The sequence below is a fragment of the Phyllostomus discolor genome, chromosome 3 (assembly GCF_004126475.2).
Source record: "Phyllostomus discolor isolate MPI-MPIP mPhyDis1 chromosome 3, mPhyDis1.pri.v3, whole genome shotgun sequence".
NCBI classification, from domain to species: domain Eukaryota; kingdom Metazoa; phylum Chordata; class Mammalia; order Chiroptera; family Phyllostomidae; genus Phyllostomus; species Phyllostomus discolor.
In genome coordinates this window covers 154,647,652-154,664,219 of record NC_040905.2, presented here as the reverse complement: position 1 = coordinate 154,664,219, position 16,568 = coordinate 154,647,652, and the positions used below count along the sequence as shown (strand labels likewise).

Sequence of the window (16,568 nt, the reverse complement as noted above, 5' to 3'; positions counted from 1 at the left end):
TCCTCAGAGTATATTCTGGCCACTTTGGTGGACTAGCAATATATGCTAATTTCACTGGAAATAGACTGTGAACCGCCCCCCCCACCCCCAGTTTTTGTCCATGTATCCTTTATACTTGTTCCTGTAAACTCTTCCCCCTTTCCCCTGAAATTCCCTTGAAATTCCCTCCCTTCTCCCCTCTGGTCACTGTCAACCTGTTCTCTATTTCAATGTCTTTGGTTATATTTTGCTTGTTTGTTTGTTTTGTTGTTTAGGTTCCTGTTAAAGGTGAGATCATATGGTGTTTGTCTTTCACTGCCTGGCTTATTTCGCTTAGCTTAATGCTTTCCAGTTCTATCCATGCTGTTGCAAAGGGTAGGAGCTCCTTTTTTCTTTCCACTGCATAGAATTCCATTGTGTAAATGTACCATAGTTTTTTGATCCATTCATTTACTGATGGGCACCTAGGTTGCTTCCAGAACTTGGCTATTGTAAATTTTGTTGCTATGAACATTGGGGTACATAGGTTCTTTCGGATTGGTGTTTCAGGATTCTTAGGATATAATCCCAACAATGGAATTGCTGGGTCAAAAGACAGATCCATTTTTAGTTTTCTGAGAAAATTCCATACTGTTTTCCATAGGAAATAATTATATATTTAAAACAAAACTTTTTAAAGCACTAACACATTTATAACTCTTGAGTGAATTTTTACTATTTCCCTGTAAAATGTTTTCTTTCCTCAGAAAACAGAGACACCTCAATCATCCTAAAAATAGCTGCTGCCTTTGAATGTTTTCTGTGCATCAGGAGTTGTGCTCAGCACTCTTGAGACATTTAATCTAATTTACAGTGAGCAAGTGGAGATAAAACTGCACTTTAAAAAGAGGAATAAACCATGAAGCTAAAACATAGAGGTGGTTAAACAATTTGTCAAATGCCCCAAGTTTTTATCTCAACAATTGTACTACATTACCACCCTAGTAGAGAAAGCAGCAGATTTCAAGGCATAGTATCAACGACAGTCGAAGCAATCTGAGGCCTAGAGAGGGGCGATGACTTGTTGAAGACCACAAGGTCGTTGGCCCAGTAACAGCTTCTGAGAGAGCGCCGTGTCCTTTCTAATTCTCATATAAATGGCCAAGTGAGCTTTAACAGAAATGTGGACTTGAATAAAAGGAGGAATATGACTTCATGCCTTAGGAACTCGTGCTATATTCAAGAAAAAACAAACTTATTTTTTTCTCCACTCAAAACTGCAGTATTTATAACTAAAGCTGAAACATCTCTTTTCATTTAGGGCATAAGCCTTGAGAACCACAGAGCTCTTTTAATACCTCTTACAATTAAATGCATTACAAAACAGCAACTTACTCCAGCTATACCCAAACTCATCCTCTTTGTCCACTTCTGAGACTTTGCTCGCAGATGATGGGGCTTGGTCACTGCTCATTTCTGCAAATGCTGAAGGAGGGGGTGGAGGCACACTGCACAATGGAGCCTTTTCTGGCTCTGTTTCAGACTGACTGGGTGCCTGTGGGAACAGGAGGAATGCAGTGGTTATGTGCAGCTTAAGGAGAAAAAAGTTAAGGAAAATAAGAGAATAATGTCAAAAACAAACAAAAAAAACTGGCTTTGAAATATCTGACACATAAACAGTGGGAAATATAAATACACATGTAAATAAAATGGTAGACAGGATTCAGGTACAGTTTACAAAAACAAAGTGGGATGTTCACAGAACAATTCATTACATTATTATTTGGTATTTTAAGGTGATGAACTATTCAATTTTAAGGCTTAAATAACTTAAGATAAAAAATTATACAAACTTCCCCCTTTGGAAAATTTCATTCACAATTTATTATGAATGTCCAGGGCTCTGGGCAAGATTTGGGAGGGGTCTAGAAAAGGTTTCCAAGAAACTAGAAAAAAATAAAGACAGTAATCAAACAACCAAAGATGTTCAAAGCTTGCTAGTGAGACTGTACATAAACAATTTTCTATTGCTACCTGAATCCTCTCTCCAAATGACTGTGTGAACAAATCCACGAAAATGAACATCACACATGCATGTTCATCTCCCAGGGAGCTAGCTTGTTAGCAGAGAGCACACAGACTTGGATCTGAGGGGCTCATCTTAAGGGACAACACCATTGTTCCCTTGCCAAGGTAGCTTGCAAGGTGAAGGAGAAACATGGGAGAGTATTTTATATAAACCCAAAGTATGGTATACTTGCTGTCATAGGTCCTAATCCAAAAAAGGACTTGGCTTCATCAAGTTATAGAGCATCATACTGAATATTAGAATTTAAAAGGATCTTAGGTCACTGAGTTCACTTTGCAGATTAATAAGCCAAGACTGTGTGAAAAGTCAAAGATTTTGTTCAAAATCACACAATGGTATGTTCTTTTTGTTTAATTCTTAACCCGATCTAATGCACTTTCCATTACACCAGGTTGTCTCCTCCAATTTCCATAGTAAGACCGCACCTGGTCCAAGAGTCAGACATACCCAGCTGATGTTCTGACCCTGGCATGACAGTGTCCCTGGAGCCTATGTTCTCCTACCTTCTTTATTTCCCCTTTCATCCTATGTAAAAATCCCTCTAATACACCTCTAATACACTTTATTTGATATGTGTATATTTGGGAAAAAATGTGAATTAAAAACAAAAAACCTCTTACAGAACACACTAAAGGATAGGCAAGCACAAATACTTGGGGATCATTAAGTGGTGTCAAGAATCAGAATACCACAAAATATACCAAATACTAAAACTATGGCACTGAGTGTAATCTTTCTTCAATGACTCAGAAAGCACTTCAGGATTGTAAATTAGCCCACAATGATCACAATAAACATGATTTACTATTTTCCTGGCAAAGCACAGGAAAGATGAATGATAGAGACTTACGGGACAACAGATTTTCAAGTTACAGAATGTTTTGTATTAAAATGTCCAGCTTACACACCACTGGTCAGACAGACAGGAATTACTAGTACAAACTATACCCTTGTCATCTTTTAAAATGCTGGGCCATAAAACTCTCAGATTAACAATATACAAATGAGAAATGAAGAAACAAAACTCATTTGACATACTAAGGTTCATTAAACATACTAGGTTGGGGAGTATGTAATTTAAAATTTTTCTGGCTAAAATAAAAAAAATGCTTTTCTGTAACAATGAAAAATGTTAATAAGCATGAATTAAGCCCATTTCATTTTTAAAAATTAGAACAAAATCTAATGTAAATTCATAATTTTAATAAATTTATGGGTACAAATTTTTAGATATTGCTTGCTATGTAACTTTTCTGAGTAAGTATTTTCCTTAACAAACAAATAAAACCTATGGTGTACAAACTGTTCAGGACCTTAGACTGTGAGCAAACTAAAATGGTTCCCTAACATAGCCAACGAATTGTAAAACAAATACAAGTTTAAATACATTTACTGAAGGCAATTAGGTGTTCTATTTTACTGCCCCTAAGACATTCATTCTGAGATTGAATAATTGGCTTGTTGCTAGCACTTCTTAAAATTTTTTTAATAAAAATACAACTCTTTAACCAAGATCATTCAGTGTTCACTGGCAACAATGTAAATTAAGTGCACCTGAAATCGCGCCATGCCATGTATGCACATGGTATGATGTACACACACAGCACACTGTAACACACCACTTACTCATGGAAACTTCTCATTCAGACAAACCTTAAATGGTGTGGGAGCAAAAGGGTTAGTTGGGGAACAACGGAGGATAACTCTACTTGAATTCTGTAATTCCTATAGTAACAGAAAATATATTCCTTTAGATACATTATCTTTGGTTTTCTTCGTTACAATAACAGGAAATTCCAATGAATATTCATAAAATGCTTCCTGAAAGAAATTGTTTACAGCTTTCTTCCTTTTCATGATTAAATTATACATTATTAGTTCTCGTAAGTTTTTGTGTGAGTTTCGGACTTATAATTTCAGCAGAACGTGAGAACACCCAAGCACAGTTTCACATGTGCAGCAGTGGTTCCCGGGCTCCTGACTCAGGTACCCACATGGACACAGTACATGAATATTCATGGGACTCTTGTAAACACATGACTTTCTGTGTTGTGATTAACTCACAGTGGGGATTTTAGGGCAACCTTGCATAAGTCTATTCAAGACTTAAGCCATTACAAGGCTTTTAAAAAGTTATATGTGACAGTATTTCATATATTTGGCAACTAGCAAAAACTTAAATATCAGAACATTTAACTCACACCAAAACACAGAAAAGGCACTGCACTCACAATTTTCCCTTACCCTTCGGAAGGACCATCTAATTTCAGCTACAAAATGAATATGCTCTGGCAAGAAAATGTACTTAAGAAAGGATTTACATGCCCACTCCAAACACACAGTTGTTTTTTTTTTCCTGCTCCAATTTTGTAAACAGTGAACTGGGACAAGGCACAATAGTAACAAAGAACAAAACATTTGCAAAAGGCAATGGCAAGACAATGGGCATTATCCAACCTTGTCAGCGTTGAACTGCAGAGAGTCAGCAAATGGGTTAGTGCTGCTGAAGCTGAACTTAGGGTAAAGGTTGTGCGGCAAGGAAGGCAAGGGGGGTTTCTAAAAAGAAACATAACAGGCGCTAAGCGCAAAGAAATGTATTCCAGACAACTCAGTTTTAAGAACAAAGTACTTACTGATTTCAGTAACTGCAGAAAACTAGATCCTGTCATATTGTCAGATCTACTATAACACCACCATCAGTCTGAAAAAATGTTTACCTCTAGTGACCTGAATCTGCACTTCTATCTAAAGCTGGCCACCATCCCCACAGGAAATGCATCTGACAGATGGGTTCCTGAATTCTTTTATTCTCACTAAGCGTCTTCACTGCCAGACAGATGCATGTGTATTTGTCAACTTTATATACTAATATATATTCTATGCAGATCAATAAACACGTTTCAAACTAAAATCAAAAGTTTTAAAAATGTACGTTTAAAAACAAGTATTATGCTTTTTTTTGATAAAACAAAGAATGGTTTATCTGTTTCAGAATGCAAATTAAACACTTGTCTGCTAATTCACCAGTAATCTTCATTAGCCTTTTATTTTGTTTCCTGGTAAGGTAATTTTCATACTTTGACTAGATATTAAGATTGCTTAAAGTTAATATTTTTTTTAGTTAAAAAAAGATATCAATAATTTCTAAAAAGTGAATCACTGTACAGTGATGTTTCTATTTCTGCCCACTATTTAAAGTAGAAATATTATATATACATATATTTAAAATTCCCTATAAAAGTTCCCAATTCTTATATATTGGAGAATTTATGGGGCTTTGCAGGACACTTGAAGCCCTGCCCCAGAGTGTCTCTCGTAGATGCTAGGGCTCGCCTGTGTGTGGCACATGGAGCTAGGACTGCTGGGTTTGAATGTACTTATTAAAGGCAGGATGACTGCCAGACAGAATTTAACATTTTCATAGTTTAAGGGAAAGAAAAGCAATTTCCTTACCACAATAAATTCTCCTTCTCTTCATACCCGCTATCTTTTCCTTTTATTGACTACATCTTTCAAGGGAAAATGCAGACATTTAAAATTCATTTTGGCTCCAATTAAATGTTTGTGTTACTTCTCTCTATAAAAAAGCTCTACTGGCAAGCATCGAGAGTCGGGAGACTGTCACGTGACACCACCCTGCCTGGGAGAGCACTCTGCGAAGGCTACCCTCACTCAGTACGCCTGCACTGAAGTTCACGCCACATTACCCTTTCAATCTGCTCTTCTGCAATGTTTTTCCTACAGAGAGAAGACAGAAAAAAGAAATGGGCACAATGACATTTCTGTTCATCTCAACGTTTGCTCTGCTTTTCAGTTTAAAATGTCAACTCCTGCTTTACAAAAAAAAAAGATCACAAATGCCAAGGAATGTGACCATATAGTATGATGGAAGAAATGACTAGGCAGAGATTAAAAACATATCCTAGGCAAAAAAAAAAAAAAAAAAAAAGTCAATGCTACGGATGGTAAAGATTATTTCTAATCCTCATATGAAGAAGTTTTTTGGTTTTCCATTTCCTTTATAATTCTGTAGAATAATATAAAATAAAACCATACTGTCAAGAAATAGAATATTTAAAGAGAGCTCTAGTTTTTTTGCTTGCCTGCCTTCCTCCCTTCCTATTTTTTCTTTTAATTTGCAGCTCTTATAGGATTAGAATTTGGCCCTGAGAACAGAATGTAAAAGTAAAGAATGAACACAGCAAGGGAAGTGGTAGATCACTATTATTAAAGAAAGATTTATAGAAACAGACTATATTTCTTATTAAAAAATCAATGATGAAACTTCTGTTATAGCTCCAAGGGCTGATAAAAATAGAAATGTTATTAAATAAGAAGCAGCACAGGGAAGACAAAAACATTCTCTGGCCCATATTAATAGGGCCCGCCCTTTCCTACAATATAGTAGGACTGAGTTCTGGAAAGTGTCACACTGGTGGAATTATCAGGGCTAGAACTCTGGGAAGTTCTGGATCTTGAACAGCCTAAGAGCCTATGTATGAGATTTTCTTAAAGCTTTATTATATCCATAAACAAAACATTTACCATTAAGAAACTTAGTTATTTGTGATTTTTTCCTTTAGATTATAGTAGATTCAATTTATTTTCATAGGAAAGTAAATCATTGAATACAAAATATATCTCATTTTAAATGCAAAATTAATTACAATTTCCTAAAACAAAATGCATATGTAGAAAAGGAAAAAAGCTTCCTGTACCCATCTTAGGTTTTCAGCTGGATCTCTGTAATAAGAGACAGATTAACAAGAGAAAAGTGTACATACTGATTTAACATAAGTTGCAAGTGACATGGAACCTTCATAAGGAAATAAAGACCAGGAGAAATGGTTAAACCTGAGTGTTGTTACACTAGGCTGGATGAATAGTTGATAGTCGTGGAAAGTATCACAAAACAAAAGAATAAGAACTTAGTGGAGTGAACTGTGGGAAACTTAGCACAGTCTGTCCAATCAGTTCCCTCTCAGCATCCCTCCATCTTTTCTCCGGGGACAGGAAGGGCGCTCTCACAGGAGGACCTTACAACCTGCTTCAGTGTAAAGGGGAGGTCAGAGTCATGCTAGCACCTGTCTTTTCCCAAATTCCTTTAGCTTAAATATTCAATACCCAACATGCCATACTTTGGGGTGGCATGTCCTGAAACCTTACTCAAGCAACATTTATCCTGGAATAATTGGTACAAAATCAGGCATCATTATAACTCAGATAATAAAATAGGAATATTTTCCAGGTGCAGGAAAAAAAACCCTTCCCAGCTCATTAGAAAATGTGACTGGCACAGAAATAAATATTTGTAGTTTAAATTTTTTTAGAAGTAGCATTGAGAATCCTATTCAGCAGTTTATAGTATCATCCTAAATGATATAAAAGTTTAAAATTAAAAATAAAACAAAAAAGAAATACGGAAAACCCACCCACACAAAAAATAGCTTTAACTTAGACAGCCATTTACCAACACTATCATGCTGTGTCTATGTTTAACACAACAAATGGAAACAAATGTAGAAAGATTTATAGTTATTTAAACAAACTGAATAGCATTTGAAAAGAATGCGGTATGATGCAGCCCCACCATTTGGCAGATTTTCTCATCTGAATGAATAATTATTACCTAACAATAAACAACTGAATGATTAAAAACTGCAGATGTGAAGATAAATGCTTACATTATAAACAACTAAATTCATTTCTTACAGTAAACTCAGAGCAGAGCCACACACCTGTCTCAACAACAAAAGGAACGACCAATAGGATACATCTAGTCACTTTATTCAATGACACAGATTTTGACAGTTACTTTGATCTCATCTACAGAGCTGTTTGCTACTTTCCTACCATCATATTAAATTCTTAATTTTAAATTCTGAAAACTACCTTAAGTTCTTAATTTTAAAAGTTAAATGTATTTTATATAGTTACATATTTTAAGTTTTAGATAATCCTTTTAACTCCCCTCACATATGCTGACCTTTTTCTTTAAAACACAATTGACTCTCAAAGCTAACACGCAGGTATCTCAAAGAGAGTCAGCAGGTCAGGGGTTCTCAGCTTCGATCTGGAAGTGAGCCTCTCTCTCAGCTTCAGGACACTCGGGAAACTCTGGCAGTGGTGTGCAAACCTTTCAGTGAACATGTGTGTCTCTGAAGAACTTTCTAAAGGCTATGCAGCCCAGATATATTTAAGAACTGCTGCACGTTAAAATATTTTCCTTTTTACTGAGGTATAAAGAAGGAATAGAAAAATAGTTTTAATTCTTGGCACAATTTTCATCTTTGGCAATATTAGGGCATATCAAACATACAAAGCCTCACTTAGTATCTTCTCCCTCCACAACATTCACTAAATGCCTTAGAGTTTTAGAAATAATTTTGAAGCCATTTTACCTGTGATGGCTGATGGTAAAATGGGTTAGTAGGTTTCTGTCCACCAGGGATGAAGCAGCAATGTAAAGCTATACAGTGATTGAAGCTGGGAATCAGCAGTTATGAAATAACTCATATAGAGACATACAGCTTAAACAAAATCCATCATGTGTAAATGTAATGTTCAGTGGGACAGATAAATACATTAAGATCATTCACTGGTGATCATGAAATTTCATAAACTGAAAATTCTAAGGAAATCAATTTGTAAAGAAAATGTCATCTCTCTGGCTTGTAAGGGACTCCACTGAAGGTCAGAGACTATTAACCTCAAAGACTATACCACATTTCTCTTAACAACTTACATACTTTATACCTATAATGAACATTAATAATTGTCCATCATTGGCCACCAATGAATCCTACTTCTGCGCATTTAAAATAAGCTTCAAGTGTTTATTAAACATGGTAGAAGGGATTTCCAGGACAACCCAATTAAGAAAAACAAGCAAAACAAACTTTTAACAAGTCTCCTGAGATTCCAAGACTCAATATCTTTGGGTTTAGAGACAACTTGGCCCTTGATCCATTAGATTCCAAGTTGAACACTGTTTGGACATGCCTACCTTGCCCTTTGTGTTTGCTTACCCTTGGTCTGTTTATAATGCTCTGTACCATAAAGACTACGGGGTTGCCTGCTTTCCGAATGGCTTCCACAGCTTGTTCGTGGCTTGCATCTCTGAGGTCCATGCCATCCACCTGCAATGGAAGGCCTCAGCTTAACATTTCAAGAAGCTATAGAACAACAGAACAGTTTGTGGATCTGGAGTTCTGAAGATCCTTGGAGGAGGCTCCTGGAAAATCAGTTTCAGAATCAAAAATAATTGAGACTGTATGTGAGGCTTTAGAAATTTTAATGTGGTCAGCAGACTGTGGTCCCTTGTTTTGGACACTGATTTCTGTCTCCAGTAATCAACTGAAATAATAACCAATTAGAATGAAGGCTCTGCTTCTGCTTTCCTTACACTGCTTGGCTGCTCCTTTAATAAATGTGCATAATTAAATAAATAATGTAAGGGAACTGCCTAGTAGCACTGTCTTCATCATGAATGTCATAGAAATTTTTTTTTCCAATTCATTAAGAGTGCTTTGGGAAGTGGGTGGGTGATGGCACTGTGCATTCTTCTCTGGACAGGGAAGCTTGAGGTTGAAAACAAAATTCTGACGTTCAGAAAGAATAGGTTATGGTAAGGTTAGTTTTACAAAGAATCTTTGCAGCAGACATGACAGGAGCAGGAAGCCAAGAAATTGTGCTTACTTGTTAGTAATTCTTATATAAGTAGCTTGGAAATAAAAGTTATTTTGTAACCTTTTATTCAGCATGGCTTGCCTCCGTGATGATCAGCTGAGCTGATGCACTACATGGATAGGAAGGAAAATAGTTTGAAAGGCCAAATGCTAATCCTGTCAGAAAACTGTAGGATACTATACCATTTTATCATTTCCAATTACTGCAATATGGTATATACAACAAAATAACAAAATTAGAGGGGGCCCAATTCTGGAAAACTATTAGATCTCTGCATAGAACATCATCATCTTTAAAAAAGTATATACATGAATATATACATGTAATTGAAAAACTCCCTCAGGCTGATACTTAGGGGATACTTAACATCTCTTTTCGTGCATATTACAAATGACTTCTAACTTTTATAGAATAAAAGTTAGTATTCATGTGTACTATATATATCATTAGTGGGAAAATTTAACTGGACATTAAATATCTTTGCTCACATCCAAAAAACTCTCTACTTAGAATAAAATCATTTGCAAGTCTCTACTCATCTAGTCTACATATGTTTTCAGAAACTCTTAGCAGAAATGTCATAGAATCCCCAGGATTATAGAGGCCTAAGGCTTCCTTATTTATGAGAAAATCCCCCTCACATAATAACACTCAGCAAACCACTGCTAAACAGCACACAGTACTTTACCACAAAAAAATCATTTTCAATTGGATAGGGATGTTTTAATATTCTTAATACATTTAAACAATATTTTGGTGAAAACTATGATCAATCCTTTTCATAAATAATTATAAGCATTTCTTCCTTTCTCTACTTATGTCAAAGGTACTTAATAGTGAAGTACCCATAAAATAAACTGCCTTGTGATCATCTAAAATGGAAATTTTAGGTAGAATTCTTTAAAAGGGGGCTGAGATTTCATCTGAAGAAAGGTAAGTATGTGGGAAGAGAAAAAAAGCCCACCATTCTTCCTTGTAAGTAGTTGGAGGGAAAATAAAACATACTCGGCTCTTGCTTTCTCCCAAGTCTCAATCTTCTTCCTTCTTCAGCACTCAGCAATCAACAATCGATCAATCACTCAATCCCCAAAATGCTAATTTTAAAATAATGGCTAAATTATAACCTTCTTCTAAACAATTAAGGCATTTTAATGTATAAGTTCTATGATTTTAGAAAGTGAGAGACAATCACTTGTGTAAAGTAAATATAATGGGGGCTTACTATGTGTAAGTCCCCATTATATTTAAAATTGTATAGTTTAACATTGCATTTATTTTTTGCAGAGTTGAACTTTGGAAAGAACCAAGCAAATTTCATAGTAATAAAGCAATGAGTTTCTATTTGGAAGCTGTCTATTTTAGTCTACTCTATAAATCCTGACAACTCAGAAAATCTGAATCAGGTATCTTTTTACTCTCTTAAGTACAGTAACACTATGCTTATCATGATCAAATAATTTATCACAGTGCTCTGAAGTGACCCGATTACTTGTCAAGTCTGTCCCACTTGACAGGCAGGCACGGCGCCTCCTTCCCTGTGGGACGCCCGGAGCCCGCTGGAGCACCTGGAACACAACAGTGGCTCCAGGGATACTTGTTAAGCAAACGATTGAGTGACTCCTGAGGGAAGAGTCTACTGAAACCATTGAATTTTGCTTTGAATTAAGGAATTAGGTACAATTTGATCAAATGCTTTTCTCTCATACATAACCAAATGCACGTGTGTACACACATGTGTGGCAAACACACAGCCTTGTGTGATGAATGGGCACAGCACTGAGAAGAAGGAAAATCCGAGTTTGGCCTGGGGCTGGGGGCATTTAAATGAAAGGTAATCAGGGCCTTAGCATACAAGATTTTAAAAAAAGCCTCATTTGGAAAAATACCTCATTCAACTAAGTTTACAATGAAATGATAACTGTATTTTTGAAATGAAATCTCAATTTCAACTTAATTATAATGCACATATTTTGCATGTGAATATATACTGTTAAAGAATTATTTCCCCAAGAAATCTGCTTTGCTCTTTTAATAAGAACTTAATTATTTTCTCTCAGGGCAAATGTTTTTGAAAATGGTTGGTATCACTCAAACTTCAAGATGAGAGACAACTGATACAAGTTTCTTTCTCACACTGATGTTTTCCCCCTCATTCCCTCCCTGTCCTCTCTCTCTAAAATCAGTGAGCATGTCCTTGGGTGAAGATTAAATACATTTTAAAAATAAGAAAAAGAAAAATCTAAATGCTTTAACCACAAACACATTTTACTCTAATGTTCAGTTGCGCAACCAATGTAAAGATGGTGATTCCCTTGGTAAAGAGGATGCAACAGGTAAAGAGTGTTAGCATAGAAAGCTCAGTGGAGGGTACCTCTACTATTCTATCTCCAGGTTTCAAGGTTCCATTTTTCCCAGCTGGACTATCTTCCAGAACATGCTTGATGAAAATGCCCCTCATCACTTCACCGTTGCTTAGACGACTCCCCATCCCTCGTCCACCAACAATGCTGATGCCCAAGGATTTGCTTGGTTCTCTCCAAAGCTCAACCCTGTAAAAAATAAACACAATGTTAAGTTCATAAGAAAACAGGGGAAAAGTTCATGACACTGGATTTGGCCATTTTTTTAAAAAAGAAATGACACCACAAGCACAGACAACAAAAAGAATAGCATAACTGGACATCAACAAAGTTAAAAACTTTTGTTCATCAGAGTATATTATCATTAGAGTAAAATGGCAACCCAAAGAATAAGAGAAATTATTAGAAAGTTTCTGATAAGGGATTGAACACATAGAGAACCTCTAAAACTCAACAACAAAAAAATAAAAAACATGATTAAAACTGGACAAAGAACTTGAATAAAAATTTCTCCAAAGAAGATATATACAAATGGCCCATAAGCACATGTAAAGATGCTTAACACCACTAATCATAGGGAAATGCAAATCAAAACTACAATACAATGAGATACCACCTCACACCCATTAAGATGGCTACTGTAAAAAAAAAAAAACAAAAAAGAAAAGTGTTGGCAAGGAGAAATTAGAGAAACTGTGAAGAAATTTAAACCCTTGAGCATGCACTGTTGGCAGCAATGTATAATATTTTATCTACTACTGGAAAACAGTATGGAAGTTCCTCAAAAAATTTAAAATAAAATTAGTATATGATCCAGCAATTCCATTTCTGGATATAGACCCAAAAGAATTCAAAGCATGGTCATGAATATATATTTGTACAACCATATTCATAGAAACATCATTCACAATAACCAAAAGGTAGAAGCAACCCAAGTGTCCATCTACAGGACATGAATAAGAAAAATAGCATATACAAATAATGGAATATTATTCAGACTTAAAAAGAAAGGAAATTCTGACACACTCTACAACACAGATTAATCATGAGAACATTATGCTAACTGAAATAAGCCAAATATTGAGATAAAGCACAAACTCTATAATGATTTCACTTATTTGATGTACCTAGAATAGTCACATTCACCAAGACATAAGTAGAAGGGTGGCTGCTAGAAGTTGGGAAGAGGAGGAAATGAGGAGTTATTAAATGAGTCAAGTTTCAATTTTACAAAATGAAAGAGGTTCTAGAGATGATGGTGGTAATGGCTACACAGTAATCTGAACGTATTTAATGTCACTGATCTGCACACTTATACAAGATTCAAATTGTTAAAAATGATAATATTCTAAAACTCAATGGAATGTCTTTATATATTGACTTTTCAAATCTTACTTGCTCAATTTACTAAAGTTTGACCAGTAGTAAAACAAGGTCATTTTAAATACTTCCCAATTATGTGTCTTACACATTCTGATAAATACTCATGCATTTCTGAAGCTCATTTGTCATCTGAAGTAAATACTGGACTTACATACTCCAGGCTGGGCACAGGCCAATATTAAAAATACCATTTTTTTAAGACCTCTACTATTGTAGACATCAAGTAATCAAGAAATGCAGCTACCCCTGAAAAGACAGTTCTAAGCTCAGCAACCCAATCAAGAAAAAGAACATTCCTGCACTCACTACATTAGAAGCTGACCTATGTCCAAGTCTTCCTTGCCAGTGCAGATCTGGTAACTGATAGTCAGTGGCTGCCAAGATCCTACATGATCTGATCCCACTACCATTTCCATAACAGCATCTCCCACGGCTCTCCTCTTTCCTCTGTCTATTCCAAACTCACCATCTTCTTGCTATTTCCTAAATTCAACAGACATGCACTCCTGCCTTGGGGCCTTGGCACTTGCTACTTCTATCTTGCATTCACTTCCCCTAAACACATAAATACATGAACTCATTTACCATAAATCCAAATATCTTAGAAGAGCTGTGGATGGACTGAAAGTACACGTCTTGTGAAAAGGTTGGGATATAAGGATAAGCTGATTGGCGGTGAGGGTTTTGGCCAAGATGAGGGAGCAGCTCAGGGAACTGGAGGAAAACAGAGATATCAAGCAGAGAACCTAGAGATAGTGAGACTGCAACCTGCTCCTTGCTGCAGGGAGACAATGTTGGACATTAAACAGGAGAAGAAAGCATGGTGCCAACATGCCCTCAACCTTGACATTCAAGGGGCTCAGAGAGGAGAGGAAAAGTTGGAGTGAGGCTCCAGTGCAAGGAGGGAGACCCCAATAAGAAGAGGCTGAGGATAAACTAGCACCCCAGGTGGAGTGAGGGGTGGCTACTGGTCAGACTGAGTCAGATGATGAGACACCTCTTTGATCCACAGTTTTTTTCTTTATTAGAAATCTACAATCCCAGAGACCCTACCTGTTTAGTTTAAAAACATGTCACCATGATCCTTATCTTATAAAATTTGTATGAATAGTTTAAACTGCTTAAAATTCCATTCCTCACATTCTTTCACTCTAGGAATTCTGTGAAAGACAAAAAACAACAAACTTCCTTGTCTCTAAAGCAGTTCCTACAGTAAAATGGCAAAGTAAATAGGTCAGTAAAGTTAGTCACTGTATTAATATTTAAGATGCCAGAATACATGGGTGGGACTCCTCAATTCTTCTTCCAAGAAATAAAAAGTTAAAAGACAAGAAAGAAAAAAAAGGAAGTAGCTCCTAAGGTGTTTTGTGGTTGGTGTAAATTAAAAAGTGGGTCTTACAATTTCTTGATTAAAAATAATAGCAGTAGCAAACATTAAGGGCTGATCACATGCTGAGCATTATTATCTAAGTTCCACACATTTCATTTAATTCTCACATCATCTTTATGGGGTGGACATGCCTATTAGTCCCATCTTATGAAGAAGGGGAGAAGCACAGAGGGGTTAAACAACCTTTGGATAATAGCACAAAATGCTTACAAAGGGTTTGGCACAGACAGCAGTGCTTCCAAATAACACCCCCTAGAAAAAAACGCTGTAACTGAAAAAACTGGAGAAGATAACCAAAGGTGCACTGCCAGAATGAGAGCAGTGCTGAGGAACCAGGTTCATTATTCACTGAACAAAGCATGGCAAACATTCCGTGGAAAGAAGAAGACCCGTAAAAGAAAAACTTGATAGATTGTGTATGGAGTTAGTTTTACATAAAAATGGCAGCCTTTTGTAGACTTATACAGAGATTTAAATAGAATGAAATTCAGAAAAGCAAAAGTGAAACAGAATTCTGAGGCCAGGCTGTCTAAGCTCTAACTAAGTCCCTGGGTTCAAGTCCCACTCTTTTGCTACTTGACAACTGAGTGACCTTCTGCAATCTCTTTAGTCTCTCCCTTGCTTTTCTCATCTGTCAAATGGAGCCAATAAGAATCTCTACATCAGACTGTTGCTGTAATTACTAAATTAATGAAAACACATAAAGTGCAAAACAAAGCTTTGACACACAGTAAACAACCAGTAAGTCTATATCACTTTTATTATGATTATGATTATGATTACTGAAGCAATGTGATTAAGCAACACATCAAACTTAATCCATATCACAAATGGGCAAATACAAGCTCTGCCACCTCAATCCTGTTATACCTACATGTTGTTTGTTAGAACACAGCACCATTTTCTGCCCATCAGACTGACAAAACCCTTTTTTTTTTTTAAATAACCATATGATGAAGTAATAAGGGTATAAGGAAAAGGGAACTCTCACATATTGGAAAAAGAAGAAAAACTGATACAGCCATCTTATAAAACAAGTTGACAACTTCTAAGAAAGTAAATAATACATTTAAATCTATGAACCAGCAATTCCACTTTTGGGTATATACCTAGATAAATTCTCATAGATAACTATAAGGTTTCCTATAGAATTATTATAATAGTGAATAACTCTCAACTATTCAAAATTCAATTTGAGAATAAAATGTGGTATATTTATATATTTAAGTGCACTACAACAACTAAATTGAATTAATAGATCTTTAGGAATCATAACATGTCTTTAAAATACTGGGATGAGAAAAAAGTAAGCAAGCTGGAAAATGACATATAAAACAGTATGGCACCAATATTTTAAATCAAAACCACGTGCAAAATAAGACTAACACAACTTATTTGCAATTTTAAACTTTACACTTCGCTAAAAAGTATTCTCTATTTCCACACAAAGCACAATTTTTTGAATGCATGAATAAATGTTATTCCAATGATATAAAGAATATTCATAACATGTGCTCCTCATTTACCAAAAGGTGTGGTTATTTTGGTAAGTTTCCTCATAATATTCTGTGAACATAATAATCAATGAAATTTTCCCCCAAAGTACTTTAGTGCTTCTTTACAGAAGTATCATTTTTAAAACTTATGAAAACTCAAGACATCTTCTTTCTAAACGTAGTTACTACTTTTAGAGACATCT

General features: G+C 35.7%; 1 protein-coding gene across 5 annotated transcripts in view; it reads right to left on the bottom strand.

Annotated features, from left to right (window-relative positions):
- MPDZ (multiple PDZ domain crumbs cell polarity complex component) overlaps positions 1-16,568 on the bottom strand; it is a 162,494-nt gene that overhangs the window by 30,986 nt on the left and 114,940 nt on the right. For 3 of the 5 annotated variants that reach the window (XM_036021592.1, XM_036021594.1, XM_028509049.2), the window contains 4 exons: positions 12,108-12,285; positions 9,076-9,186; positions 4,505-4,603; positions 1,354-1,513 (listed from right to left, as the gene is read on the bottom strand). In XM_036021592.1, the coding sequence (XP_035877485.1) occupies positions 1,354-1,513; positions 4,505-4,603; positions 9,076-9,186; positions 12,108-12,285 (548 nt within the window). The remainder of the gene's footprint in view (positions 1-1,353; positions 1,514-4,504; positions 4,604-9,075; positions 9,187-12,107; positions 12,286-16,568) is intronic. The other 2 variants (XM_036021593.1, XM_036021595.1) reach the window with 2 other exon arrangements.